The sequence below is a fragment of the Mesoplodon mirus genome (genome assembly GCF_964341445.2).
Source record: "Mesoplodon mirus genome assembly, chromosome: 3".
In the NCBI taxonomy this organism is placed as follows: domain Eukaryota; kingdom Metazoa; phylum Chordata; class Mammalia; order Artiodactyla; family Ziphiidae; genus Mesoplodon; species Mesoplodon mirus.
This window is the reverse complement of record NC_138978.1, coordinates 21,402,515-21,429,308: the sequence shown is the minus strand read 5'-3', so window position 1 is coordinate 21,429,308 and position 26,794 is coordinate 21,402,515. Positions and strand designations below refer to the sequence as shown.

The following is a 26,794-nucleotide window of genomic DNA, read 5'->3' as shown; positions in this document are numbered from 1 at the left end:
CCATGAATTCAAAAATACATTTAAGGGCTTCCCTGGTGGCGCAGTGGTTGAGGGTCCGCCTGCTGATGCAGGGGACACGGGTTCGTGCCCCGGTCCGGGAAGATCCCACATGCCGCGGAGCGGCTGGGCCCGTGAGCCATGGCCACTGAGCCTGCGCACCCGCAATGGGAGAGGCCACGACAGTGAGAAGCCCGCGTACCGCAAAAAAAAAAAAAAAAAATACATTTAAAGATTTGTGTCTTATTGATCATAACAGCTGCATTCCTATTTGGAATGTGGTCATACTAATTTGTGAGACTTTTTTATTGGTCTGTAGTGCTTACTATATAAGTGTGCCTTCATAGGGCCATGGTAGTAACTCCTTGGATTTCCAGGGCCTGGGGCCCACAGACTGGGAATAAACAAGGGAGTTAGGGTCCAACAGTTAGAGTCCAACTGTCCCAGGTCCATCTCAGCCACTTCCTGGCTGTGTGAGCTCAGGCAACTTTCTTTACTTCTCTGAGCCTCACTAACTCATCAGCCAGATGGGAATAAAAGCAATGACTGTCTTATCAGGATGCTATGAATCTTAAAGAGTGGATGTCAAATTACTTTACAAACTGTAAAGCCCTGTGCAAGTTTTGGATTGTATTCTTTCCTTAGTTTGTTTGCATTTCCTATGAGACCTGGGGCAAGAAACTCACCTGAGCTTTTGTTTTGCAGTCTGTAAAACGAGGAGGTAATGTTAGATTATCTCCAATATTCTGTGATTTAGTCTCTCAAGGGACAACATCATGGTCCAAAACAAAGCTAGAAACTGGTTTTCTTCTCCTGTGCCAACTATACTTTAATTGGTAGAGGCTACCTGAAGAACTGACTTAACAGAATGATGGAACAAAACCAGAGTCAGTGGGAAAAATACTGTGACTGATTAATGATGGCTCCAATGGTCATGGGATGCCACAAAAGGGGTGCCTATGCCCCGTATTATAATAGTCCAAAAGAGTGAATGTCTAATGGTGAAATTTAATCTGCAGCTCTCAAGGCCTTAGCTTTAGCAGCTCTGCCCCCTGGGCTGGGTCACCATGGTTACCACAGCTGGCTCTGAGAAATCGCAGGAATGAAGAATGGCTCCTATTGATGAATCCTGACCCAGGAAGGGGGCATGCAGAAGGCCCTTCCAAGCAAGGCAGCTGGGCATGGCCCTAGTGCTGCCATCTATGATCTTCTGCCTGCAGAGAGCGAGAGCACAGTGTGTGTGTGTGTGTGTGTGTGGAGGGAGTGGGGGGCCACAAAGGGCGGTATCACCAACTGGAATTCAGACTTTGTCCAGGCCTAGCCAGGCAAGGCTGCCCGAAGGACTCCAGTTGGTTTTCCAAGTTCAGACATGTCCCTGGTACTCTGAGTTTCGCCTGCCTTTGCCCAGTGCCTGCCCAGGCTCTTGCATGGGCTCTTAGCTTTGAGAGAAATCTAAATGGCCGTCATTACTAATCCAAAATCTGGTGCCTGAATCATGCTCTACCATCTGAAGTCCCTAAATACTTCAAGGTCACTCCCTCCAGGGTCACTTATTCTTGCTTAGGAACTTCTTCCTGTGTTTGAGCTGAAATCTGTCTCTGTGTCTCTAATTCTACCTCTCAGTCCTGGAAATCCTCTTCAGGGCCAACTTCAATAAACCTGTTTTCTCTCCAGTAGGACAGCCCGTGGAGTATTTGCAGTTGGGGCCCTGACACTGCTGTCAACTTCCTTTTCTTTGGACAGGTCTCCCTCTGTCCCTCCCTCCTCCCTTCCTGTGTGAGGGGATGTTGAGGGGATATGGTAGAGATGGTGGAGCTGAAATTCAGGCTCAGAGGCAGATCCAGTCCCAGGGTCAAAGAAGCCGTGTCCCTTAACCTCTGTGGGGCAGCTTGGTGTTATGGAAAGAACATTGGCCCTGGATTTGACCAGACCTGGGTCTAAATTATGACTCTGCCACTGTTCAGCATTATGTGACCTGGACATACTTGGACATGTTCCTTCCCCTGACAGCCTCATCTATAAAAATGCAGATGGTGATGCCTGTCTCAAACGGTGGCTGGGAGGGTGACAAGTAAGAGTCTGGCCCAGAGCCCTTACTCAGGCACTCAGGACATGTAACATCTTGCATCCTGTATCTGCCCGGTGACAGAGGTTTCACTGCAGTCCCTCTGTACCTGTGGTTCCCACATCTTGCTGAGCAGGATCATGGGGGTGGGGGGAGGTATCTTTAATTAGCTCAAGGAAAGTTGAGAAATTCCTAAACCAAATTCCATTTAATTTTGCAATGGATAACATCATTAGCAATCAAATAATAATGTTCTAAGCACTTTACCTACGTGAGTTCATTTAATCTCCCCAACAACCCTATATAGTAGAAACTATTATCATCCTCATTTCGTGAATGGGGAAATTGAGGCACAGAGAGGTCACATAGCAAATACCAAAATGGAGCTAGAATTCAAAACCAGGTAGTTTGGGGCCAGCCTCATACTTTTTTTTTTTTTTTTTTTTTTTTTTTGCGGTATGCGGGCCTCTCACTGTTGTGGCCTCTCCCGTTGCGGAGCACAGGCTCCGGATGCGCAGGCCCAGCGGCCATGGCTCACGGGCCCAGCCGCTCCGCGGCATATGGGATCCTCCCAGACCGGGGCACGAACCCGTATCCCCTGCATCGGCAGGCGGACTCTCAACCACTGCGCCACCAGGGAGGCCCAGCCTCATACTTTTAACAATGATGAGTTACTGCATCTCTGAAAGGTGGAATTAGACCAGTGATCCCCAAACTGGAGCATGGGTCGCAATCACCCGAGGGCTCGTTGAAACACAAATCGCTGGGCCCCACCTCCAGATTTTCTGATTCAGCTGAAGAATCTGCATTTCTAACACGTTCCCAGGTGAAGCTGTTGCTGCTGACCCTACTTTGAGAATCACTGACTACTTGGGATTAAAAGGACTCCCTGAGTCCAGAGGCTGATTTTTGGGTTTTGTTAACCTATCCAGTCACAGGCACGAGGAATGAGGGCTGATCTCGTACAGAAGCAGAAAACAAATCACAGTAAAAATCATACTCATATTTTCCAAATGCCCCAAGCCTTGGCACCATGCTCTTGTGTCTGTGATCTCATCTAAGCCTCACAGTAACTCTATGAGTTAAGTGGAGAATGGATTTTTTTCCCCATGTGATATTATCTTCCTCCCATTTTAAAGAAGAGGAGGTTTAGGGCTTCCCTGGTGGCTCAGTGGTTGAGAGTCCGCCTGCCGATGCAGGGGACACGGGTTCGTGCCCCGGTCCGGGAAGATCCCACATGCCGTGGAGTGGCTGGGCCTGTGAGCCATGGCCGCTGAGCCTGTGCGTCCAGAGCCTGTGCTCCGCAACGGGAGAGGCCACAACAGTGAGAGGCCCAAGTACCGCAAAAAAAAAAAAAAAAAAAAAAAAGAAGAGGAGGTTTAGAGATCTGGCTGGACTAGTATCACCCAGGGAGATAGTTTTCGGGAGACTGGGGCTAGAATCGTAGCTTGGGACTCATCGTGCTATGGTTGCCTCATTACTGGAGTTCTAAAAACTTCTGTGCCTTTCTCCAAATCCCTTCCCATCCCCAGGCTTTGATCTGAATTTTCTCCTTAAAATGGTATTTTTTTTAGCTAAAATTTTTGCCCCATTGTATTATAGAGGGTAGGTGTTATCAGTCATTTATACCCCAGTTTGAATGATTTTCAAATATTTTCTTGAGAAAAGGGTGATTAGAGATCCCCCCTCTTTGTTTCCCCTTCGGGCACTTTGTGTTTATATGTCTGTGAGCCTTTTGAAGGAAGGGGCCATAAAATAGGCACCAGGAGATGCTTGTTGAAATGAATGAATGAATGAATGAATGACCCTCTCCTTGCCCATCCTTCCCAGAGCGAGCCTCCCTCCTCTAGCATTTCTATCATTTATACCTAGTACTCCCCCACACCACGTCACAGTGCAGCCTCTTAGTCCAGTGCTCACAGCCAAGCACCACAGCTTAAAGCTTTCCCTGTTTCTCCTAAGCAGACACAGCTCTGCTTTCCCTGGGCTCTGAGGTACCTTGTCCATCTTCCATTATAACCCTAATCACATTGCATTATAAGTATCTATTTACTTGGCTCTTTCTTTCCTTAGATGGTGGTGTCCCTAAGAGCTGAGATGTGTCTCTTATGCAGGATGTGAACACATAGCAGGCACTCAATAACTAGTTGAATGAATGAATGAATAGCTGTGTGAACCTTGGTTGCTAAGAGCGGTAGGGGCAGGAATGGTATCTTGCCAGGAAGCCATTTCCTGATACATTTCTGACAAGGGCATCAAGGGACAGTTTGTGGGTGATTAGGATGACTTGCCTGCCTGTACCAGTAAGAGCTAGGTTCAGCTACAAGTGACAGAATACCTAGCATAACAGTGGCTCAAATAAGATAGACATTTACTTTTCTTTCATATAAAAGACATCTACAGATAAGTAGTCCAGAGCTGATAGGGTGGCTCCACAGTCACCAGGGACAAGGCTACTACTTTGTTGCTCCACCATCCATAACATGTGGCTTCTACCTCATGGTCCAAGATGGCTGCCTGAGCTCTAGACATCACAAATGCATTCTAGATAGGAGAAAAGTATGGCAGGACACCCCTCCCTTCCTTTTTTTTCTTTTCTTTTCTTTATTAAATATTTTTTTCTTTATTTTTGGAGCAGTTTTAGGTTCACAGCAAAATTGAGTGGAAAGTATAGAGAGTTCCCAAACACCCCTGGCCCTACACAGGCACAGCCTCCCCTACTATTACCATCCCACACCAGCATGGTACATTTGTTATAATCAGTGAACCTACACTGACACATCATTATCACCCAAAGTCCATAGTTTACATTAAGGTTCACTCTTTTTTTTTTTTTTTTAAATTATTTATTTATTTATTCATTTTTGGCTGCATTGGGTCTTCGTTGCTTTCTCTAGTTGCGGCAAGCAGGGGCTACTCTTCACTGCGGTGCGCCAGCTTCTCATTGAGGTGGCTTCTCTTGTTGCAGAGCACAGGCTCTAGGCACACGGGCTTCAGGAGTTGTGGCACGTGGGCTCAGTAGATGTGACTTGCAGGCTCAGTAGCTGTGGCACACGGGCTTAGTTGCTCCACGGCATGTGGGATCTTCCTGAACCAGGGATTGAACCCGTGTCCCCTGCACTGGCAGGCAGATTCTTAACCACTGCTCCAGCAGGGAAGTCCCTTAAGGTTCACTCTTGGTGTTATACATTCTATGAGTTTTGACAACTGTATAGTGAGGTGTATCCACTATCCTGGTATCATACAGAATAGTTTCACTGCCTAAAACTCCTTTGTGCTCCTCCTATTCATCCCTCCCTTCCCCCAACTCCTGGCAACCACTGATTTTTTACAGTTTCCATAGTTTTGCCTTTTCCAGAATGTCATATAGTTGGAATCCTACAGTCTGTAGCCTTTTCAGATTGGCTTCTTTCACTTAGTAATATACATTTCAGTTTCCTTCATGTCTTTTGTGGCTTGATAGCTCACTTCTTTTTAGCAGTAAATAATAGTACGTTGTCTTCCAAGTTTTGGCAGTTATGAATAAAGTTGCTATAAACAATCCATGTGCAAGTCTTTATGTGGAAATAAGTTTCAACTCATTTGGTAAATACCAAGGAGAGCAGTTGCTGGATCATATGGTAAATGTATGTTTAGTTTTGTAGGAAACTGCAAAACTGGATTCCAAAGTGGCTGTGCCCTTTTGCACACCAGCACTGAGTGTTCCTGTTGTTCCACATCTTCACCAGCATTTGGTGTTGTCAGTGTTTTGGTCATTCTAATAGGTGTGTAAATCCCTCCCTTCCTTTCTTTTTTTTTTTTATAAATCCATTTATCTTATTTATTTATCTTTGGCTGCGTTGGGTCCTTGTTGCTGCGCGCGGGCCTCTCATTGCGGTGGCCTCTCGTTGCAGAGTACGGGCTTCAGTAGTTGTGGCTCGCGGGCTCCAGAGGCAGGCTCGGCAGCTGTGGTGCACGGGCTCAGTTGTTCCGCTGCACACGGGATCCTCCTGGACCAGGGCTCGAGCCCATGTCCCCTGCACTGGGGAGGCGGACTCTCAACCACAGCGCCACCAGGGAAGTCCCCTCCCTTCCTTCCTTTTAAAACTACTTTCTGGAAGCTAACAAATGATATATCCATTACATACCATTGGTTAGAACTGTCACATGACCGCATTTAGCTGCAAGTTGGGCTGGGAAATGTAGTCTTTTTTTTTTTTTTTTTTTTTTTGGCTGCGTTGGGTCTTAATTGCTGCGCGCGGGCTTTTTCTAGTTGCGGCGGCGAGCCGGGGCTACTCTTCATTGGTGCGCGGTCTTCTCATTGCGGCGGCTTCTCTTGCCGCAGAGCATGGGCTCTAGGTGCACGGGCTTCAGTAGTTGTGGCACATGGACTCAGTAGCTGTGGCTTGCAGGCTCTAGAGCGCTGGCTCAGTAGCTGTGGCGCACGGGCTTAGTTGCTCCGCAGCATGTGGGATCTTCCCGGCCCAGGGCTCAAACCTGTGTCTCTTGCATTGGCAGGCGGATTCTTAACCACTGCGCCACCAGGGAAGCCCCAGAAATGTAGTCTTTATTGTGAGTGGCCAAGTGGCCATCTGAAAAGTCAGAGTTCTAATTGCTAAGGAGGAAGAGAGAATGGATTGAGAGCCAACCAGCAGCCTCTGCTACACTGCAGGGAAGAGAGATCCTCTCAAACTAGCTTAAGCAGTAAAGGGAATTTGTTTGCTAGGTTCAGGGGTATTTCATGGAGGCCCAAGGACGGGAAGTATGGAAGGGCCTCTGAGGGTGAAGGATCTGGAAAGTTGCCAGAAACCAGGGCAGCTCTTCTCTTGTGCTTCTCTGTGGCAGCATGGGTCTCATTTGCTTCTTTCTACACATCTACTTTGTTCTTTTCCCTTTGCTTAAACACTTCCAATCAATTAGCTAGCTTTCCAGAGCCCGATTCCAAATTCCTTGGAAAGAGAATCGGATTGGCCCAGCTTAGGTCAAATGTCAACCCTAGTCCAGTCAGCTCTGGCTAGGACAAACAAGGCAGCAAGGGCCCAACTGTTGAGGGGTTTTCAGAGAACGAGTGTCATGGGATAGGAAGACTCCCCAAAGGGTATCTAGAGCATGGACATAGACCTCTCAGGTCTGTGTCCCAGGGCTTTGCAAACCATCATTCATTTAGGTAAACAATTATTGAGCACCTTTTGTATGCTAGGCACATGGACCTGCCTTCTAGGGAGTTTTCTAAATCTCTTTGGAATTTGTTCATATCTTTAACCTGCACTGTCTTTTGGAGTGAAATCCTAGCTCTTTAAATTAATCAACTCTTATCTTTCCCTTTCAAGTTTCAAGGTGGGAGTCAAGGGCTTTGGCAAACACGAGTTTCCCCGTCTAGGTCTTTGGGAACTACAGACATGTCCGTGTCCTCCCCTCTTGTCTTTGTCTCTCAGATAGAAACGTCTTAGTTCTTTAGCTGAGTCAGTTATGGCCCCCTCTCCCCAATCTCCCTAAGTCCTCAACTTTCTTTCTTCAGCTCTGGGATGGGCCTCTACTGGTCCCAAACATGAAAGTGTCTCAAGGTCATACTCAGGGGAGAGACTGTTAGGTTTCTATTCCCTGGAGGAAAAGTACCCAGAATTTGATGGGTACTTTTTTTTTTTTTCTTTAAAGAAGATGTTGGGGGTAGGAGTTTATTAATTAATCAATTTATTTTTGCTGTGTTGCGTCTTCGTTTCTGTGCGAGGGCTTTCTCTAGTTGTGGCAAGCGGGGGCCACTCTTCATTGTGGTGCGCGGGCCTCTCACTATCGCAGCCTCTCTTGTTGCGGAGCACAGGCTCCAGACGCGCAGGCTCAGTAGTTGTGGTTCACGGGCCTAGTTGCTCCGCAGCATGTGGGATCTTCCCGGACCAGGGCACGAACCCGTGTCCCCTGCATTAGCAGGGAGACTCTCAACCACTGCGCCACCAGGGAAGCCCTTGATGGGTACTTTATAGCATCAGGAGCAACTGCTGACAATCAGAGGTACTGTTCATTTAGGACACATCTGTGCTCAGCACCAGACTAAACCCTTTATGTGCATCATCTCATACATACAGTCCTCATAATAACCCTGAGAGGTAGGCATTATTTCCCTCATTTCACAGATAGCTAATCAGGGAGCTCAGAAAGAATAGGCAACTTGCCCAAAGTCACACAGCATCTGGGCAGTGGAGCTGGGCTTCAAAACCAGACCCCTCTCCCTCCAGAGGCTTCCCGTGTGCCCAAGGCATCTGAAAACACTCCGCATTGCCTCTGAGGACTGCCTTGTGCTTGTCCTCCTGGGAGTTTGGTTTAGAATCTTTGCAGATACCATTCCAAATGTTTGCTAACTCTTGCCACATTGAAGTAACTCTTTGGCGATCAAACTTTGATCCCATTATCGTCACTGGACAAAATAGGGGGGGCTGGGGTCAGGGTGCAGCCATCGTGTGTGGATGGAGCGCTGTACTAGGGCATCCCCTGGAAGCCCAGCTCTGCTGCTTCCCCACTATTTGACTCTAGGCAAGACCCTCCCCTCTCTTGGCCTCAGTTTCTTCATCTGTGGCTCTGTGGGCCCTTTGCAGCCCTAATTCTATGATTTCCCACTTAACTATGCATTTCATGAGGATTTCATGAGGTTGGCAGCTTCTATACCCCACTGGAAGAGGGGTGTGTCTGGGGGGTTTCCATCCGGGCTGAGCCGCCCGGGACATGGGACTCCTGCATGTGATGCAGCCACATCTTCTGGCTTCCCCACAGTCTGCTGTTTGTTCTGCAGCCCCTGGAACTTGGGGTTGCCTGATATCGTCCCAGCAATTCTCTCCAGGGGGGCTGAGTGTCCACCTCTACCCTCCTCATCTCACTGCCCACCGACGGTGTCCCAGCCTCTTCCTCCTTATCCTCACGTGGCTGCTTACTGAGTCTGGGGTTTGGGGACCAAGTCTTTCCCCATCTGAGTCTTTCGAGAATATAGAGATGTCCATGTTTTCCTCTAGTATTTTGCTAAGCGTCATGTATGTGTTCGTCAAATCATTCTCTCAGCAACTCTGTAGTGTCATCCTCATTTTGCAGATGAGGCACCCTAGGCTCAGAGAGGCGAACAGATTTATCTAGGTTGACACACTAGTTAGTGCCAGAGCCGAGATTCAAGCCCTGGCCTGGCATACCCCACGATGCCACGTGCCTTGGAATTGCTGTTTACTTGTCCCGCATGAGGAGAAAAGCCTGGCCTTCCTGGTGTGGTGTGACTGGTCTGTGGCTTCCCATGTGGTCTGGGTGGGGGAGGGAGGCCTGTTTATGTTCCGTTGGAGGGCAGGGGACCCAGGGAGGGAACTGTGTGTGCTGTGTATGTGTTTGGAGGGTGGGATCGCAGAGTCAGGCACCCCTCCCGGCTGAGCATCCCTGAACCTCTGTCCACATTTGTTTCCAGATGCTGGAAGGAGACCAGGCCATCCTACAGAGAATAAAGAAGGCTGTGCGGGCGATCCATAGCTCCGGCCTCGGTGAGTGAGCCTGCTTGGTGCCAACCTGGCGAGGCAGCCCTTTCCCCAGCTCCAGCCTGGAACTAACTCTGCGCCTCCCTGCTCCACAGGGCACGTGGAGAACGAGGAGCAGTACCGAGAGGCCGTGGAGTCCTTGGGCAACAGCCACCTGTCTCAAAACAGTCACGAGCTGTCCACCGGCTTCCTGAACTTGGCCGTGTTCACCCGTGAGGTGGCCGCGCTCTTCAAGAACCTGGTGAGGCCCTGCTCCTCTTTCACTCAGCCTCGGCCCAGGCTCAGGGCAAATCTAACCAGTGACTTAAAAACCCGACTGGGAAAGGGTCGGTTTCCACCCTTCTTTCAGGTTTCCCTTGACCTCTAGTCTCCCTTGACCTCTGACCCATGACCTGAGGTTCCTTTCCAGTTCTTTTTTTTTTTTTTTGTATCTTTTTTTTTTTTTTTTTTTGCGGTACGTGGGCCTCTCACCGTTGTGGCCTCTCCTGTTGTGGAGCACAGGCTCCGGACGTGCAGGCTCAGCGGCCATGGCTCACGGGCCCAGCCACTCCGCGGCATGTGGGATCTTCCCGGACCGGGGCACGAACCCGTGTCCCCTGCATCGGCAGGCAGACTCTCAACCACTGTGCCACCAGGGAAGCCCTAGTTCTTTCTTTTTTTTTTTTTTAATATTTATTTATTTATTTTGGCTGCGCCAGGTCTTAGTTGCAGCACGCAGGATCTTTAGTTGCGGCATGTGGACTTCTTAGTTGCGGCGTGCATGTGGGATCTAGTTCCCTGACCAGGGATGGCACCCGGGCCCCCTGCATTGGGAGCGCAGAGTCTTACCCACTGGACCACCAGGGAAGTCCCCCTTTCCAGTTCTGACCTCCTATTTGCATTCTTCTTCCTCTCTGACTTCTTTCCGGCCGGCGTCTCCTCTCCCCTCTCTCCCTCCCTCCCTGCCTGCCCTCCTCCTTCTCCTCTGTGGTGAGCACCCAGGAGCAGAGGGGGTCTCACAGTGGGGAGGAGCCCCACTCAGGGGAGGGCAGGCTCGGGTTCCTGTCTTTGCACCACTGCCTCTCCTTCACCCTCTTTGTCCTCTGCTTTCCCAACCATACCTGCTTTGTCCTCAAAGGCAAGAACGTGCCTCGCCTCAGCAAGCCTCTCAGCTCCTGCATGTGGCCCAGTGGCCTCAGGTTCCTTCCTGAGATGGCCTCCTCCCCATCTGCCAAGTCCCCGCCTCAAGGCTACCCCAAAACATGAGCTCTTTCCTGGTGCAGGCATGGTTCTCAGTACTTCACGTGTGTTAACGTTTCATCCTGGAGCACAGCTCTGTGGGGTTGTTTTTACTATTGTCCCCCCTGTACAGGCTAGGAAGCTAAGACACGAGGGTAAGCACCTTGCCCGAGGTCACACAGCTGATTTGAACCCAGCATCCGAGCACAAGCCTGGCTGTACCACCTCCCAGGAAAGCCTCTCTCCCTCTAGGCTCCGTAGCTTTTGGCCCAGCTTTCGTGGCTCAAGTTCCACCCAGGGCCCTTCCTGGCTGGCGCGGACCACATCATCTCTACGAGGCAATTTGCTTAGTGATCAAGCACCCACACCTCAGGCTTGGACTCAGGCCTTGAATCCCTGCTTTGCTGCTCACTGGGTGTATGACCCTGGGCAAGTGCCTCAGTCTGCCCAAGCCTCATCTGTAAAATGGGGATAACAATGGTCCCCACCTCACAGAGTGGTGATGAGGATTTCGCAAGTTAAGTGCCTGCTCCAGGGTAGCGCTCAGTTAACATTAGCTAATATTGCCGTCTGTCATCATTTTGTCTCTTTGCGTAGCACTACCTCGCACCCTGTCCTACACATAGAGGCCTTTAACAGTGTTTGGGTTCACCTGAATCAGTGACGTCTTTTGTCTTTACCTCTCCTCCCCTTGTTTCAGTCAAACTAGTGTTTGCTGAGCATCTCCTCAGTGGTGGGTGGTGTACCAGGGGCTGGTGACACAGGGAAGAGTCAGACTGCCTCGGAGAGCCACAGCCTAGTCGAGGAACTGAGATGTGAAATGACACCAAGCAAGACCAGCAGTGTGGCACAAACTCAAGGACCCAGCGGCTTGGGTCAGAGGCCTAGGGCTGCCGTGGCTCAGAAAAGGGGAGGTCAGGATAGACCACAGGAGGAAGTAGTCAGGAAGGCTTCCTGGAAGAGGGGAGGCCCGAGCTGTACCTTGAAAGGTGGGCTAAAATATTAGATAGGCTGTTTTGAGTTGCCAAATGACAGAAATTCAACTCAAACTAGGTTAATTTTTTTCTTTTTATATGTCTTTTTCTCTTTCAATCTTTTTTTTTTTTTTTTTTTTTGGCCATGCCACATAACTTGTGGGATCTTAGTTCCCTGACTAGGGATTGAACCTGGGCCCACCCAGCCCCGGCAGTGAAAGCGCCGAGTCCTAACCATTGGACCACCAGGGAATTCCCTAGGTTAATTTTTAAAAAGAGAATTCACTGGCCCCTGTAATGGGAAGTCCAGGTATGCAGCTGGTCTTAGGCTCCTTTTCTTTCTCTTAAAGAGTTTCTCTCTGTCTCTGCTCAGTGGGCAGGCCCAGATTCACACCTTACAGAAGAAAGACAATCTTCCTTCCGTGACTTTGGCAGAGAAGTCCCAGGAAGTATCCTGATTGGCTGGCTTGGGTCATGTGCCTGTTTCTGATCCAATCACAGTAGCCGGAGGGTGGGGCACTCTGGTCAGCTCTGACTCCTGTGTTCACCCCATGTGACCATAGGGAATGGGTTCCCCACATTATAAGGGGAGTCGAGGAACTAGCCAGACAGAAACAACACATGGGTGCTACAGGTGGACCTCAGAGGGTCAGAGGGGAGAGGTGAGGGTGTCCCTCTGGCAAAGGGACAAAGACAGGCTGACCATGGATGCCATGGATTGAGCAGTGAGGTGATAAGGCGGATTAGTCAGGGGAGGGGAAGAGCTTTCACAGGAGGCCGACCCCGCCACCCTCTGTACTCCTTCCCTTTCTTGTCTTTCTCTCCCCTGCCTCCTTTACCCCAGTGCTGTCCTTTCCCTTGTGATGCTTCACCGTACCCTGAGCCCCTTGGGCCTGGATGGATGGTCACCCAAGGTGGGGTATGGGGGTCTCTGCTTTTTCCAGGTTCAGAACCTGAACAACATTGTCTCTTTCCCCCTGGACAGTCTGTTGAAGGGGCAGCTGAGGGACGGGCGACAGGTGAGTTTCCACGTGGGCAGCAGGGCGAGTGCAGAGGTGGTGGGATGGAGCAAGACGGGGTGGGCAGGAGACGATAGGGGAGGCAAGGCTGGGCTGAGGACGGAGGCCAAGCGAGGCTGTCACAGTGGGTGTGCTGACCCCACATTTGACCCTCAGGATGACAGGAGGACCTGGCCCTGGGGTGAGCCTAGGATGGCTGACTTACTGTCTGCCAGGGCCCTTTACAACAACCCAATGGGGGGGGGGTCCTGTAGGTGCTGTTATCCCCATTTTGCAGTTGAGGAAACTGAGGCTCAGGGAGTTTGGTACCTGCTTACAGTTTACACAGCTGGTCAGTGGAGGAGCCAGTGTGAGAGTCAGGCCTCCTGACGCCCATGCTTGGCTGCTGTCTCTGCAGCAGGCAGCTCCTGGCTAGAGGCAAAGTAGAACTCAAAGAGAGTAACAGAATAATCTCCCTGGGAAGTCTGCCCCAAAAGGCCCCTGAGAGGTTCTCCCCGCAGAGGCTTTCCTCCTCGCCCGGGAACCACCCAAACCAGACCAGCAGCTTTTTCGCCTGGTAGACTGGGGCACCTTGGAAGTTTGGGGGTGGGGGCAGGGGGGCTGTTCTGAAGGGTGTGAGCAGCCTGCTGGATGAGGCCCAGGCAAACTAGGCCAGGGATCAGCCAGGTCTCTCCGGCTTGCTGTGTGGCCTCGGGTAGACTTCTTAGCCTCTCTGTGCATATGTCCCTCCACCTGTACCTTCCTGTTGAAAGGGTGAGCAAGTACCAGGCAGGAGAAAACAGTGGGGTAAAGTTAGGGGAGGATTCTGATCTTCATCCTCCATCCTTTTCCTCATGGTGATCTCCATCTTCTAAGGGAGGGGACTCAGGGCAGACCCCCCAAAATCTCCCCAATACCCTAGGCCTGAGCCTACCAATTTAGACGGATTACTGACAATTGCGGGAAGAGGTCAGTTGGGAGAAGGGGCTCAGCGCTGAGAAATGGGGTTGGTTGGGTCTATTTTGGGGGGTCAGGTTTGCAGTCAGGGCTATGTGGGCAGGGGGCGGTTGGATTGTGGCTCTGAGCAGCACAGGGGAGCATGCAAGTGCAGGGTCCCCCTAATGGTAGCAAAGTGTACTGTAGATTCCACACCCCAAGAGCCCCTTTGGGCAAATTGTTCTTTCTGAACTACAGGATTCCAAAAAGCAACTGGAGAAGGCATGGAAGGACTACGAAGCCAAAATGTAAGTGGCTGCATCCAGGATGGTTTGTCCAGGAGAGCAGTGTTTCTGTTGCAGCGGGAGGCTGGATGTGGGGAAGAACCTAAGTGCTGCCAGGGCACGTCACCCAGAAGCGCATGGCACCTCGCTCTCTAGAAATGTTTATGGGGGCTGGTTTATGCCCAGGCCTGACGGGAGTCTGGGGGCTGGACCACGAGATGACTAAAGGGGAGCTATTGTGAAGGGACCCCAAGATGCTGCTCTCAGAGACCCATCTGCTCAGTGGTGCCAGACATGGGCAGAGAGACGGAAAGGAGCATCCATTTACTCCACACCTCCATGTGCCAGACACCCATCCTCACACTCACCCAGCCCTGTGAGGGAGATATGAGTATCCCAATTATCAGAGGAGGAACTAGAGGTTCAGAGTGGTTAAGTTACTTGCCCGAGGCCATATAGCTAGGCAGAGGCAGGGCTGGGATTCACGTTCATTGATCCTGTTTCTGCAGCACCAGGCAGTATCTATAAACATTTAGCTGGACATAGAGGATGAAAGGCCATACCCGGGCCTCTTGTGTGCAACACACAATACTCCAGATTTCTCCCTAGCTACTGGGATGCTAGGGAGACAGAGGGAGTCCCAGGTACCCAGTAACCAACTGCCCCTGAGCGGGGACTCCTCGGGCTCTGCCTGCCAAACTCTGTCCAGGTCCTGGCCCCAGCCCTCTGCCAGGACCCAGCTGGGCCCACTGTACCTCAGGGCACCGTTTGCTCTTCTTTGTAAAATTTTGGCTTCTCTTGCATTTTGCAAAAGCGATATGTGTTCATTATGAATAACTAAGAAAATATGGAGAAGTAGAAGAGGAAACATTTTTAATTATCTCTAGGAGAAGATGAGGGTCATGTGGGGGAATATCTAGTACTTCTCTATTGTTAGAATTTTTTTACATAGTGTGTGTAGCACTGTAATTTCATCATTTTAAAAAAGTGGAGGGTGGGGGAGAGTTCCCTGGTGGTCCAGTGGTTAGGACTCGGTGCTTTCCCTGCCGTGGCCCAGGTTCAATCCCTGATCGGAGAACTAAGATCCCACAAGTGGCCTGTTGAGGCTGGGGGTTGGGAGGGGGAAGCGGGGGCAGGGGAAACTACCAAAACCCAGGAAGAAGATCCTTCATTTCCAAGCCTAAAGTATTAACATCTTTCTAGTCACTTTTCTATATATAAAGAAATATTTTTACAAAACCGAGATCATAATAATCATACTGGGGTTTTTTTGCTTAAAAATACATTGTGACCATCTTTCTACATCATTACATGTCTTTATACAACGTCACTTAAATGGGTGCACTGTGTGTCAACATATGCATAATCCACAATGTATTTAATCTGCCCCTGTTGTTGGGGAAGCATCCTTGGAACTAAATCCTTGCTCCCACTCATAATTATTTCTGTAAAATCCTTCCAAGAAGTAGATCCTGGAGCGTTATTGTTCCTCAAGCTCCCAGCACCATGGGGACCTCCCTGAGTCTGAAGGAGGCTGAAACTCCTCACCCCCAACGAGGATCTCCATCTACACTCCCGCTGTGGGTGTAGATCTTGTGGTGAAGGGTGTGGGAGCTGTGATGAGCGTGGCCATCTGTTCTCATCAGAGGCCTAGGGAGGGGTGTGGACAGGCAGGCAGGTGATCTTTCTCTTTATGATTTGATGGGTGAGCACATGGTCTTCATCTTCCTGAGCGACCTTGACTAAGCCCTTAGCCTTTTGGCCTTTCAGGGCATCATCTACTAAATAGAAAGAATAAGCCCTACCTTGCTGACCTTCCCCAAGTAGCTCTGCTTTTACCAGATTGATATATTGATCTTGCCTGTAAGGTTTCGTTTAAAGAAAAGACTGTGTGTAATGATGGGGAAAGAGGCTTGTCTGAGGTTACGCAGTGAGTTATCGATAGGGCCTGGGCTAGAACCCAGGACTTCTGAGTCTGGCCTTCTTCTTCCAGTGGTCTCCTGGCTCCTGCTTCTATGCCATAGGTCGAGCTACATGTCCTGGCACAGGTGTCTGTGTACATTTGTTTTATGAGGGCTCCAGGTATAGCTAGATATTAGCGAGCCATGAGTTGCTGTGTAATTCCAAACTCATTCTTACCAAACCAGTCTGGGCAGCAACTGCAAGGGCCCAAGGGCCCTGATAGCATCTGTTGAATACCACCGGGATTCTCACCCCCTGGTTGTTCATATAGGGGGTTCCCCTCTCCACCTGGGGCTGCTAAGAAAGGCATCCCAGGGCCTGTGCAGGGGACACAGTTATCTAGGCTGTTCCATTTTCAGGGCTGTTTCCTCACCTGAAAAATGGGGCCAACGATACCTTGCAGGGTTGATGTGGAGATGAAATAAGTGCAGTGCATATACAGCACCTGGCACTGCAGTTCAACACGTACTTATTGGCCATCTTCCTGAGCCAGAACTGGGGCCAGAATAACACAGCAAGGGGTTCAGAGGCAAAAGCCCAGACCTCTGCTCCTAGCATTTCCCCGACCAGCCTGGGATTTGGGGCAATTACCTCCCTTCTCTGGATCTCAGCTTCATCTTTTGGAAAATAGTCCCTGACCGTGATCTATCAGAAAAGACACTGTGACTGTCACCAGCTGGGGGAACCAGGCAGGGAAGGAGGGATGGAACAAATCTGAGCCACAGTGTTCGTTACCAGTGCTGTCCCTAAGGCTCTAGCATCAGGCTGACTTGGGTTCATATCCTCTAGTACTTAGCAGCTGTGTGCCTTGGACAAGTGACTTATCTGTAAAATGGAGTAATGATTCCTGCCTCATGAGATTATTGCTTTAGCGTGTGAAGGGCCTAGCAGACCACTCAGCACAAAATTAGCACTTAACAATAATTATTAATAATAGCAGCTAATACTTATACTTACTTAAGAGCTTCCTTTGTGCCAACTGCTGTGATAAGCTCTTTACATCTGTCATCAGTTATTCATCTTGGAAGGGAAAGGTGCTATTATCCCCAATTTATAGGTAAGTAGTGAGGGAAAAAATATCACCACAATCCCTCCCTGCCTTGGTGGATCCCACTGGTTTGTAAGCAAGGAGAGAGGTGGGTCCCCAAATAATGAAAATACAAAGTGACAGTGCTATAGTGAAGGCATCAGCACAGAGGTGGCAGAACAGGCAGGCAGTTTTGGGGTGGAGGGAAGGGTGGTTGGAAAAGGCATCACAGGAGAGGTGGTTCAAGGTGTCAGGTTGGCAGATGCATGATTTGTTTTGATTCCTTTCCTCTCCCGTCTCCCTCCCCCGTGACCTCCTCACTCCACTGGTACCTGTTCCTCATCCCCTGAATAATGTTAGACTGTGGCTGTGGTCCCCTTCTCCAGTTATCTCTGTCTTCTTAGTAACTAGCCTTTCAGCACCTTTCATTCCTGCTGCAACTCCATTCTAAGAAAATAAAAATATTCCTAACATTTGAAATGTTTATGAAACATTGATCATACTGTGAGGACAGGGAGGGAATGGGATTTGCTGTTTTCTGTGCGGGGTTGTGTGCGGTGGCATGAAAGCACTCCCAGCTGTTAGTCTGAGGTGTATCAGGTCATTTCTCGGGTGACTATTTCAGACTTCATAGGGAAATCTTTGTAAATTACCATAGCTGAGGCTGAGGGACAGAGCTATGGTAATTCACAAGGCCATGTATCATACTTCACAGCTTATCTTCATCCTGAGCTAAGTAGCTTCTGTCCTTTAACCTCCACTAGACCTTGCATAAAAAATATTAAATAAATAAATAGGAAGTATGCTACACTAAAAAAATTATCTAGGGAATTCCCTGACGGTGCAGTGGTTAGGACTCAGCGCTTTCACTGCCAGGGGCCAGGTTCGATCCCTGGTCGGGGAACTAAGATCCCACAAGCCACATGGCGCAGCCATAGATAGATAGATAAATAAATGCATAAATAAATAAAAATAAATTATCTAAGGGAATCATCAAGTTATTACTATAATCATCAGTATCATTAGCATCATCATAATCCTGTCATTTATTGAGGGCTTACCATACACCAGGGACTGTACTAAATGTTTCCAGTGCATTAGATCATCTGAGAACTAGGCAGTATTAGTCTCATATTTGAAATGGGGAAACTGAAGCTTAGAAAGATTTATAAGGTTAAGTAAGCGAGGGAGCTGCCATTCAAATCCAGAATCCACATTTCTAGCCACTGTACTATGCTGTGGCTTCCTTTTTGTCCATATACTCTGGAGCAGACTTCTTTCCATGCCAGTATATATAGATTTCCCCCATCCTTTTTAACAGCTGCATAGTATTCCTATATGTGCACATAGCATAATTTATATAACTACTTCCTGTTGATAAGTATTTAGCTTATTTTTTCATTTCTCCCTATTTATTTACTTATTTGGGGGGGCATGCCACGCATCATGCGGGATCTTAGTTCCCCCACCAGGGATCGAACCCATGCCCCCTGCAGTGGAAGCGCAGAGTCTTAAATCTGGAGCACCAGGGAAGTCCCTCTCACTTTTTGCAGATATGGTAACAGTGTAGACGGGAGCTGCCCTTGCCCTCTCCCAGCTGCTCTGCCCCCTCAGTCTCCCGCCCTCCTTAGCAAGCTGCCAGGCTCATTGTTGCTCAGGCCTGGCCATCACTTCTCTCTCTGCTGCTCATCTTCAGATCCCCAAAAAGCATCTGCCCTGACCCCCAGGCCCGTTCACAGGGTCAGTCCTCACCTAACTCCACTCCCCTGCCACAGATTCCCTCTTGGGGTATCATAAAGCTTTAGGGAAATGAAGGGTAACCACTCCTAAGAACATTAAAAACAAACAAAACCACACACACACACACACACACACACACACACACACACCCTGCAGAACTCTGCTCTAGAGCAGTGGTGTTCACCCAGGGTGATTTTGCACCCCCAGCAGACATTTGTGGTTGTCACAACAGGGCAGATGCTACTGGCATCTAGTGGGCAGAGGCCAGGGATGCTGCTAAACATCTTACAATGCACAGGAGGGCCCCCACAGCAAAGAATTATCTAGTCAAAATGTCTGTAGTTCCGAGGTTGAGAAACTGCCCTCTGGGTCTCCAGGGACAGATTCTGCAAATAAACACCATTCCAGAGGTCTGGAACTCTAGAACCAGGTCTAGAACTTTAGAACCAGAAGGGGCCTGAGAACTCAGTCTGGGCCATTGCTTCCTCAGTTTACAGATGGGAACACTGAAGCTTAAAGGGGCCTATAATATTATACTGTAGTGTCTTCTGTCTGCTGAGTCTTCTGCATACTTTATCTCATCTGGGTACAGATAGAGGTCCCCATTTTCCAGATGAGGAGACTAGAGCTTGGAGAAGGGAAGTAATGCAGATGTAAGGTTATCCCGCATCTCTTTTCTTTGCTTAGGGCTGGCACCCACTGGGAGCAAAACTATACACAAGCTGTCTCCTTTACACGGGATTCACGGTCTCATGCGTCCAGCCCCAGATTCGGATATACTCTCCTGGCTGGGAGTGGGTGGTCTGATGGGTGTGGGATTTCCAGGAAACCATTTATACACAGTTCCACCCATCCACAAACAGGAGAAACCACCAACTCTGAGATCCTTAGGGGAGAAAGCCCAGGTTACTCTTAGCTACAGGATGGGAAGCGCTTTCTGTCTTCACCTACAAAGAAAAGAATCAAGGTTTTTTAAGCTTTAAATGGGAAGCTCCATGGCTCAGAAGAATGAAGGCACCTTGTGGTCTTTTAACCCACATGGTCCTAAATCCCTTCCAGAAAAATCAGAACTGGTTACCCCCAATCCCACCTGGCCCTATCTGAGCCTATCCCCTCCCTGCCTAGAAACCATCACCTCCTTCCCATTGCTCTTGGGATAAAGACCAAGAACGTCAACACGTCAACACGGTCTGACTCAGGCCCTGTGTGGTCTGGCCTCTCTTTACCTCACGTGGAACCACCTCCCTCTCCATCTCTGCTGTGATCCCTGATCTCTCCTGCCTCCGGGCTGTCCCATGGTCTGATCCCCACCCAGCCCTAGCTTCCTCTGACTTCAGATCCCAGCTCCAGAATCACTTCCTGAGTAGCTGGATGAGGTCGGATCCCCCATTTTACTCTCCCATTGCTCTCTTCAAGGCTGTAATTTGATTCACGGGGCTGACTCCCCCCCTCACCAGCCTGTACATTCCCTGAATCCACACTGTTAACCGTTGTACCCCAGCCCCACCACACAGCTGTGCAGAGGAGGGTCCCCTCACTCTCGTGTGCCCGTACAGACAGGAGCACGTAGGGATGGTGGGACATGCAAGGGGATAGTGAGAGTTGTTCAGGCCTCTCTTTCCTGGGGGCCTAGGGCCAGGCTGGAGAAGGAGAGGGACCGGGCCAGGGTGACAGGAGGGAGTGCCGGGGAGGTGGCACAGGACACCCAGAGAGAGCGACGCGTCTTCCAGCTGCACATGTGTGAGGTAAGGGGTGCCCCAGGCCGAGGGAGGGGTGGGATGTGTCTTCCTGTCTGCATCCCTGAACGCCCCCGGGGGCCCAGTCACAGTCTCAGCCCAGGTCCTGGCCAGATGGCCCTTGAGAGGTCACCAAGGTCCAGTCATGGCCAAAAGGATTAGCCTGGGATGGGGACAGCAGCCCCTTGTGCCCAGGATTCAGCTTTGCTCACAGCACACACCTTTCCCTGCCCTCTCCCCAGTATCTGCTGAAAGCCGGGGAGAGCCAGATGAAGCAAGGTCCTGATTTCCTGCAGAGCCTCATCAAGTTCTTCCACGCCCAGCACAAGTAGGTTTCTCCCCATGTCCCACCCCCATCCCCACGGTCGCTTGCCCCTTAACCCTTCAGGCAACCGAGAACAAGGCCATCCCCAGGGTCTGGCAGACCCTTGAGGCTTCCATGTGTGTCTGTACCTCATTGGAAATGCTTTTTACAGCTGCCCTTTACTGAATGCTCACCACATATCAAGCACTATGTACCTGTGTACCCTACACACACCCCTGTGAGCAGCTACTGCTAGTATCCCCATTTTATAGATGATAAAATTGAAGCTCAGATTTACTAAGATCACACAGCTAGGAAGTGGGATCTGGACCCTGACACTCTGACTCCGGGGTGCCTGCTCGTGGCCGTCACACTATATTGCCCCCAGGTGCCCTGTGATCTTTAGAGCACCTTCTCCCACACTTCCCCTCTCATTTTCATCTCTCTCTCTGGTCCCTTGTTTGGCCTCACACCCTTAGCTTTTTCCAAGATGGCTGGAAGGCTGCTCAGAGCCTGTCCCCCTTCATTGAGAAGCTGGCAGCCTCAGTACACACAGTAAGTTGGGCCTCACCCTTGAGCTTGTGGTCAAGTCCCCTGTCCTTCCGGGAGAATCTGTGGCCGTGGAATTGCTGGCTTCTGTCCAGAGAGCAAGGTGGCTACTGCCCTGCTGCTCTGGGTCTGGGCTCTGTACCTGGCACATCCGCTGGCTGATGATGGGGTCCTGCCCTTTGTCCCATAGCTGCATCAAGCCCAGGAGGAGGAGCTACAGAAGCTGACCCAGCTCCGGGACTCCCTCCGAGGGACACTGCAGCTTGAGAGCAGAGAAGTCAGCCCCTGAATCATACCCAACCAAGTGCCCACTCCCAAGGCCCACCCTGGAGGGAGGGAGAGAAGGAAGACCCCATAGCGTCCCCTTGTGAAGTCTCCCTGAGTGAGACCCCTGCAGATTGGGGCTCTTCCCACCCACATGCCCTGAGGTCTCCTTTGCATGTCCGAGGAACAGGAGACTCTGAGCCGGAAGAACTCAGGAGGTGGCTACAGCATCCACCAGCACCAAGGCAACAAGCAGTTTGGGACAGAGAAGGTGGGCTTTCTGTACAAGAAAAGTGATGGGTAAGTGACTCAGAGAGCTCAAGTAACTTGCCCAAAGCCACCCAGCTAGTAAATGATAGGGTTGGGTGAGCTGCCTGAAGGGACTGTTCCTATCATTTGTGTAGACCCTGAGGGTTCCAGGACCCTCCACTCTGGCAGTGCAAAACCATCAGAATCCTGGGCTCGTGAATTTCTGCTAAAGTTGGTGGTTGTTCTTAACGTAAAGAAGAAGAATAGCAGCAGCGAACAATTTTGAGCACTTATTATGCACTAGACAGTCTCCATGGCCTCACCCGTAATCTCTATAATATATTGACTATGCCTGGAAATGAAACTGTTGACTGTGCCCTGCTCCCTGGTGTAAAAAAAAAAAATCAGTCTGTGAAATGCAAAGGCCTTTATGGGAATCCGTTAATTTTTTTACTTACTAATCGTTTTTTTTTTTTTTTTTTTTTTTGCGGTACGCGGGCCTCTCACTGTTGTGGCCTCTCCCGTTGCGGAGCACAGGCTCTGGACGCGCAGGCTCAGTGGCCATGGCTCACGGGCCCAGCCGCTCCATGGCATGCGGGATCTTCCCGGACCGGGGCACGAACCCGTGTCCCCTGCATCGGCAGGTGGACTCTCAACCACTGCGCCACCAGGGAAGCCCACTAATCGGTTTTTTTTTTTTTTTTTTTTTAATTTTTTGCCTTATAACAAATTTAATGAGTTATACATATACATATGTTTCCATATCCCCTCCCTTTTGCGTCTCCCTCCCACCCTCCCTATCCCACCCCTCCAGGCGGTCACAAGGCACCGAGCTGATCTCCCTGTGCTATGCGGCTGCTTCCCACTAGCTATCTACCTTACGTTTGGTAGTGTATATATGTCCACGCCGCTCTTTCACTTTGTCACAGCTTACCCTTCCCCCTCCCCATATCCTCAAGTCCATTCTCTAGTAGGTCTGTGTCTTTATTCCTGTCTTACCCCTATGTTCTTCATGACATTTTTTTTTCTTAAATTCCATATATATGTGTTAGCATACAGTATTTGTCTTTCTCTTTCTGACTTACTACACTCTGTATGACAGACTCTAGGTCTATCCACCTCATTACAAATAGCTCAATTTCATTTCTTTTTATGGCTGAGTAATATTCCATTGTATATATGTGCCACATCTTCTTTATCCATTCATCCGATGATGGACACTTAGGTTGTTTCCATCTCCGGGCTATTGTAAATAGGGCTGCTATGAACATTTTGGTACATGTCTCTTTTTGAATTATGGTTTTCTCAGGGTATATGCCCAGTAGTGGGATTGCTGGGTCATATGGTAGTTCTATTTGTAGTTTTTTAAGGAACCTCCATACCGTTCTCCATAGCGGCTGTACCAATTCACATTCCCACCAGCAGTGCAAGAGTGTTCCCTTTTTTCCACACCCTCTCCAGCATTTATTGTTTCTAGATTTTTTGATGATGGCCATTCTGACTGGTGTGAGATGATATCTCATTGTAGTTTTGATTTGCATTTCTCTAATGAGTAAAGATGTTGAACATCCTTTCATGTGTTTGTTGGCAGTCTGTATATCTTCTGTGGAGAAATGTCTATTTAGGTCTTCTGCCCATTTTTGGATTGGGTTGTTTGTTTTTTTGTTATTGAGCTGCATGAGCTGCTTATAAATTTTGGAGATTAATCCTTTGTCAGTTGCTTCATTTGCAAATATTTTCTCCCATTCTGAGGGTTGTCTTTTGGTCTTGTTTATGGTTTCCTTTGCTGTGCAAAAGCTTTTAAGTTTCATTAGGTCCCATGTGTTTATTTTTGTCTTTATTTCCATTTCTCTAGGAGGTGGGTCAAAAAGGATCTTGCTGTGATTTATGTCATAGAGTGTTCTGCCTATGTGTTCCTCTAAGAGTTTGATCCACTAATCGGTTTTTATCAGAGAAGAATACCTTTGTTAAACCGATTAATATTTACCTCTTACAGGAAAAGTGTCAAGTAGCTTTGATCATGGATTTGCTAATTTTATTTTTGAGGGCTCGATATTTATCTTGCTTCGTCTTTAACCATAATTCATCTGCTGTGGTCAAGAACCTGTTCCTCCTCTCAGACTAGGAGGTCCCTAAGGTTGGGAACTGTCTCATCCATCAGACTGGAAGCTCTCAGAGGGCCAAGGTCACATGCCCCTTTAGAATAAAGATTCCTAGAGAGTGGGGCTGTCTGACTGGGAGCTTCCTAATGGCAGGGCTGTGTCCCCTCCAGCAGAAGGGAGCCGAGGGAGTGAGGGGCATAGGGGTCACGGGACAGAAGAGGTGCAGAAGTGAGTCCTGATCCAGGACTCTGTTCACTGATACAGGGGAATTAGGTGTGAGCCTTTAGTGATTGTCTTTCTATCCCTCTGGGCCCTAGAATTCGAAGAGTCTGGCAGAAAAGGAAGTGTGGAGTCAAGTATGGCTGCCTGACCATCTCACACAGCACGGTGAGGCCTGGAGGGGTGAGGGGTCTCGGGACATGATAGGTCCTCTCCTCCTGGTGTTCAGAGCAGACAGATGTCAAACCCTCCCTCGAAGACTGGTTGCAAACCTGGATCCAGGGAACTGGAGACTCCCTGTGGGAGGAAGGAGGGGATCCAAAGCCTCACACTCCACATCCTTGAGGTGCTAGGAGAGGGGAGACATAAACTGGAACACGATTATTATGCCCATTTAACAGATTGGGAAATAAGCCCAGAGGGTAACATGTACATCCTCCATCCCCAACTTCACACAGATAAACCGGCCACCAGTGAAGCTGACCTTGCTGACGTGCCAAGTGAGGCCAAACCCCGAGGAGAAAAAGTGCTTTGACCTGGTGACCCGTGAGTAGTCCCTGCCCCCTACCCAGCAACTGCCCAGGGCTTCTCTGAGAGACCTGTCAGCTCCTGGGAGGCTCCAATTAGGGGCCTGTGTCCAATTCCACACGTGTTTATCAAATAGTTGCTATGGCAGGCATAAGACTCCTTAAGCTCTGGACACTTTTTAGAGGCTTCACCCCATGTCACATTAAACATTAAAATGCACCCACACCCCACATTAAATATGATTATTTCTGTAAAGCATATTTAAGTGGATTTGGGTAATTTGGCTTTCAAAATTATTACTTTAAAATGTTCAGTTTTCATCTTTGGGGGTCTTGGTGACAGGCTTTTCATGAGCGCCAGCGCAGGCTGAGAAAGACCTAGATCTGGTCTTCAGAAAGCTCTGTCTGGCAGGGGTGTGAGGTGGGGACCCGGAACTGCAAGGTGATGGGGAATGTCCAGGAGAGAGATTAGAGTGAGGGGGGAATTCCCTGTCAGGTCCAGTGTTTAGGACTCAGCACTCTCACTGCTGAGGGCCTGGGTTCAATCCCTGGTCAGGGAACTAAGATCCTGCAAGCCATGCGGTGTGGCAATCAATCAATCAATCAAAAAAAAATTTAAAAAGATATATTAGAGCGAGGAAAGCCCTGCCCTGCTGTGAGGAATCAGGAAAGCCTCCTCAGAGTTTAGCCGTGAAGGACACAGAACATAGAGTCTGGGGGAGGATGTTTCAGGAGATGAAAGGCATGGAACCAGGAGAGTGGGTCCTCCAGTTTAGACAGGGTGCAGGGTTCCCATAGCAGTAGTGGGAGATGAAGCCTGGGACCGCCTCTTAAAGGTTTGGACCTTATTTCCTGGCAGGAGGGAGCCATGGGAGGCCTTGGAGCAGGGAAATGGCGTGATTTGAGCAGAACCTTTGGCCCAGCAATCTGGCAGCTGGTGCGGGCTGGGGGACGAGGGGGAGAGGTGGGGAGCAGGAAGACCAGAAGGGAGGCTGTGGGGCTGGGAGGGGAGGTGGCCGTAGGTTCAGAGGCTCCTCTGCCCGTGACCTGAGGGGGGTCCTGTGCCCTGGGAAACCTCGCCTGACCCTGGAAGCTGGGCTTCACAGAGGGCCTTCTTGGGGTCCTACTCTGGAGGTTTCTTCTGAGAAACTGCCCCCTCTGCTGGCCACTATCATTATCCGCCCACTGTAGCTTAGCAGAGCCTGGCCCCAAGGAACAAAACCTCCGTCTGGAGCCGGCGGTGGGGGTGAGGGCTCCCCAGGTCCAGGGCAGCAAGGACAGCAGGATTTCAGTGAGCCAGACAACGCCCCTCTCCCCACAGACAACAGGACATACCACTTCCAGGCGGAGGACGAACATGAGTGTGAGGCGTGAGTGCCCCCCACGGCTAGCCTGGGGGTAGGGGCAGGGGAGCAGCCTCCGGCCCGACACAGGACCGCACCACCGCGGGCGTCATCCCCACGCCACGCCGCACTCTCCGCAGGTGGGTGTCAGTGCTGCAGAACAGCAAGGACGAAGCCTTGAGTAGTGCCTTTCTGGGGGAGCCCAGCGGCGGCCCGGGGCCCTGGGGGGGCGCCGGGCTGGACGGGGAACCCCAGGACCTCACCAAGCTGCTCATCGCCGAGGTCAAGAGCAGGCCCGGGAATGGCCAGTGCTGCGACTGCGGGGCTGCAGGTGGGGCCGGGCGAGGAGGGAGGTGGAAACGGAGGGGAGGGGCCCGCGCCTCCGGGCACGAGCTGCGCTACTTTGCAGAACCCACTTGGCTCAGCACCAACCTGGGCGTGCTCACCTGCATCCAGTGCTCCGGCGTCCACCGCGAGCTGGGCGTTCGCTTCTCACGCATGCAGTCTCTCACCTTGGACCTGCTGGGCCCCTCCGAGCTGTTGGTGAGGGCGGGGAGGGGCCGGAGGCGATCAGGGGCGTGGTCTGATGAGGGGGCGGGGCTTGGGCCCAAAGGGCTCAGCAGGAGCCTATGGGGTCGGATGGGGCGGGGCCAAGGTGAGGCCGGGCCAAGTTGGGGCAGGACCCAGAAGAGCCAAAAAGAGGATGGGCGGGGCGGAGCCGAGCCTGGACCAGGAGGGAGGCTGAGGGGCGGGACCTCTGGAAGCTCAGGCCTCCAGGGGGCGCTGTCCTAACCACCGCGTCTTAACCCCACTACTTTCCCG

General features: G+C 50.3%; 1 protein-coding gene across 2 annotated transcripts in view; it reads left to right on the top strand.

Moving 5' to 3' along the window:
• Positions 1-26,794, top strand: part of ASAP3 (ArfGAP with SH3 domain, ankyrin repeat and PH domain 3) — a 35,221-nt gene that overhangs the window by 1,392 nt on the left and 7,035 nt on the right. The window contains exons 2-15 of one of the 2 annotated variants that reach the window (XM_082615843.1): positions 9,474-9,546; positions 9,636-9,781; positions 12,677-12,751; positions 13,925-13,974; positions 20,313-20,424; positions 20,658-20,743; positions 21,199-21,274; positions 21,459-21,545; positions 21,723-21,832; positions 24,201-24,270; positions 24,561-24,648; positions 25,951-25,999; positions 26,113-26,303; positions 26,382-26,515. In XM_082615843.1, the coding sequence (XP_082471969.1) occupies positions 9,474-9,546; positions 9,636-9,781; positions 12,677-12,751; positions 13,925-13,974; positions 20,313-20,424; positions 20,658-20,743; positions 21,199-21,274; positions 21,459-21,545; positions 21,723-21,832; positions 24,201-24,270; positions 24,561-24,648; positions 25,951-25,999; positions 26,113-26,303; positions 26,382-26,515 (1,347 nt within the window). Of the gene's footprint in view, positions 1-9,473; positions 9,547-9,635; positions 9,782-12,676; positions 12,752-13,924; positions 13,975-20,312; positions 20,425-20,657; positions 20,744-21,198; positions 21,275-21,458; positions 21,546-21,722; positions 21,833-24,200; positions 24,271-24,560; positions 24,649-25,950; positions 26,000-26,112; positions 26,516-26,794 lie in introns of both variants that reach the window. The other variant, XM_082615842.1, reaches the window with a different exon arrangement.